The sequence below is a fragment of the Triticum dicoccoides genome, chromosome 5B (genome assembly GCF_002162155.2).
Source record: "Triticum dicoccoides isolate Atlit2015 ecotype Zavitan chromosome 5B, WEW_v2.0, whole genome shotgun sequence".
In the NCBI taxonomy this organism is placed as follows: domain Eukaryota; kingdom Viridiplantae; phylum Streptophyta; class Magnoliopsida; order Poales; family Poaceae; genus Triticum; species Triticum dicoccoides.
In genome coordinates this window covers 297713025-297715382 of record NC_041389.1, presented here as the reverse complement: position 1 = coordinate 297715382, position 2358 = coordinate 297713025, and the positions used below count along the sequence as shown (strand labels likewise).

Sequence of the window (2358 nt, the reverse complement as noted above, 5' to 3'; positions counted from 1 at the left end):
AAATACAGTGAGTAAACAGTTAGCACGCAATCTTATATTATGTGGTGCAATGATATTTGAATAAACAGTGAGTTCTTTACATGATATGTAACAACCACAAGATGTGGTCCACAGAAAACTTGTTCAATGTATTTCACGTTTCAAGAATTTCCAAGTTCCTTTACAACATTCTTCAACAGTTGAAGTTTCTAATTTTATAACCAAATGGAGTACTTGGCATATTTGGTGGTGGAAATGGGTGCTTCTTAGTGTTTGAGGGCATGTTTACTTCGTTTTTGGTTGATGCTTATGTCAATTATACAGATGCATGATTATAAATGTACACTATTATGAATTGTTTTACCGAACATCACAATGGTCCCTGAGGTGTTGTAGAGCTGTATTATCAGTAGTATCCTGTACTAAAACTCACTGCTAACAAGCCACACCACTAGCAAAATTGTAGCAATAGATCAAACTTAATGAAAATAAGAATCCTTGTGTGTAAAATACTGGAGAGATGCTTTGATTAGAGTACATCTTTTCATCAAAAAGATGAAAGTTTATAATCATGCACATTGTTTCATGAATTAAATGGAAAACATGTCATAGCAGAGTAATGCGTGGGTGATAGCAGTAGTTGCAAGTATTTTTCAATAGTCCCCTCTAAAAGGGCCATAGTTTTGTTGACAATTCATGCATTTTACAACAAGATGTTGTATGCACTTAAGTACTCCCTCTGTAAACTTATATAAACGCTCTTAGGGTGTGTTTGGTTCGGGAACAAAGTGTAATGGAATGTCATGGTTCCATTCCACTAGAATGGGTCGGTTCCATCCTTGTGTTTGGTAGACACAATTAGAAGGAATGGACTGGTTACGTTTCGTTGTTTGGTCTGAGAGATGGAATGCAATTGATTTATTCATCTCACCTTGAATTCTGTTGAATTTCAATCAAACAAAAATCACTGAATAACGTAATCATCCATCCATCCATGCAACAAAGGCGTGTGAGCATCAACGATTCACGAACTGAAGAATTGAGCACGCTTCGTCAAAAACAAATCGCGGAGAACCAGAGAAGATAATGTCGGACTCATGCTACAAGATCAACAGTAGCCACCCAACACAACACAAGATCCCAGCGTGCTACAAGATCGATAAGCATGCTCAAGCGCGGCCAACAGCCGATGCTGGGAGTGGCTGCTCCGTCAAGCGAGGCGGCACGACGCTTCCCGGACTGCGACCAAGGGCTGCGGCAGCGTGGCCTCCCCGGCCTCCGCCGGCTCGACACGGCCGGCGCAACGAACGAGGACGTGGCGCCCGCGTCTTCTGCGTTCCGGCGGCCGGCGATCTCCTCCACAGGCGAGGAAACTCCGGCAGGGTATGAGGTCAGAGGGAAGAGGGAAGAGAGAGAGGGGCAGAGATCCGTGGATCGCCATTGAGGGAGACAGAGAGGGGCGACCCGAGGTCGTGGGCAAGCGAGGCGTTCCGCGTCGTCCGCTCGATTTGGAGGAACTACTTGGTTCGGCATATAGCAGGAATATTCCTCTCCTGAGAACCAGTGCGTTCCATTCCGTTTTCCAACCAAACACGAGAACGACCTCCAGGGACGGGTCCGACCCATTACGTTCCGCTTCGTTCCTTGAACTGAACACACCCTTATATAAGTTTACAGAGGGAGTACTCTGTACTAGTTAGCAGGCAATCTTATTGCACTATAGTGGCATCACCCTATTAATTGCTGCCTTGGACATTGCTAACAGTTATAATACTGTTCGAGTGCAGGCTTCGCTGATTGAAGGTGAAGCTGAAGGTCACCTCACACCATGTTCTTGAGTGGTGGGATCGACTTTACTCATGGGGCTTCTATCTTTGTGAAAAGACGCCCCGATACTGTTAGTGGGCTTGTTGTGCTGCTGCCCCCAGCGTGAACTTTGTTGTTTTTATTTTTTGTGAACCTATGTTGTGCGTTCCGATCGTACTTTGAACTATGTATTATCGCTACTTGAGCTAAGTTATGTCATTTTCTTTTTGTGAAATTCGATGTGGCAACATGTTTTTTCTAGGAATTTGGCTTAAAATTTGACGTCACTTTTGACCTTGATTTAGTTGTTTGCTAGCAAACTAGTTATTTCTGGCACCGGGAATTGGAGTATGTTTGTGTATATTGTTGTTCACAACATATTTGTTGGTGGTGTTGTTGTTGATGCAATAGGTGAAACAAAGGACAGAAGGGAGGAACTTGAAGATGCAATGGAAGAGAGTGGGAGGAACACTTCCACCAGTAGGCCTAGGACAGGAAATGAAGCATTCATTGGCATGAGCAAACACCAAGCTTCTGCGTGGATGAGTTAGTGAGAGAGCTTGTTGATGAAGT

The 2358-nt window shown here is 43.9% G+C and overlaps 1 protein-coding gene across 1 annotated transcript in view; it reads left to right on the top strand.

The window, feature by feature from the left end:
- Positions 1-2020, top strand: part of LOC119308547 — a 7825-nt gene extending 5805 nt beyond the window's left edge. Inside the window, exon 17 of the mRNA XM_037584680.1 lies at positions 1767-2020. Within this exon, the coding sequence (XP_037440577.1) occupies positions 1767-1817 (51 nt within the window). The 3' untranslated portion in view covers positions 1818-2020. The remainder of the gene's footprint in view (positions 1-1766) is intronic.
- The last annotated feature ends 338 nt before the right edge of the window (positions 2021-2358 follow it).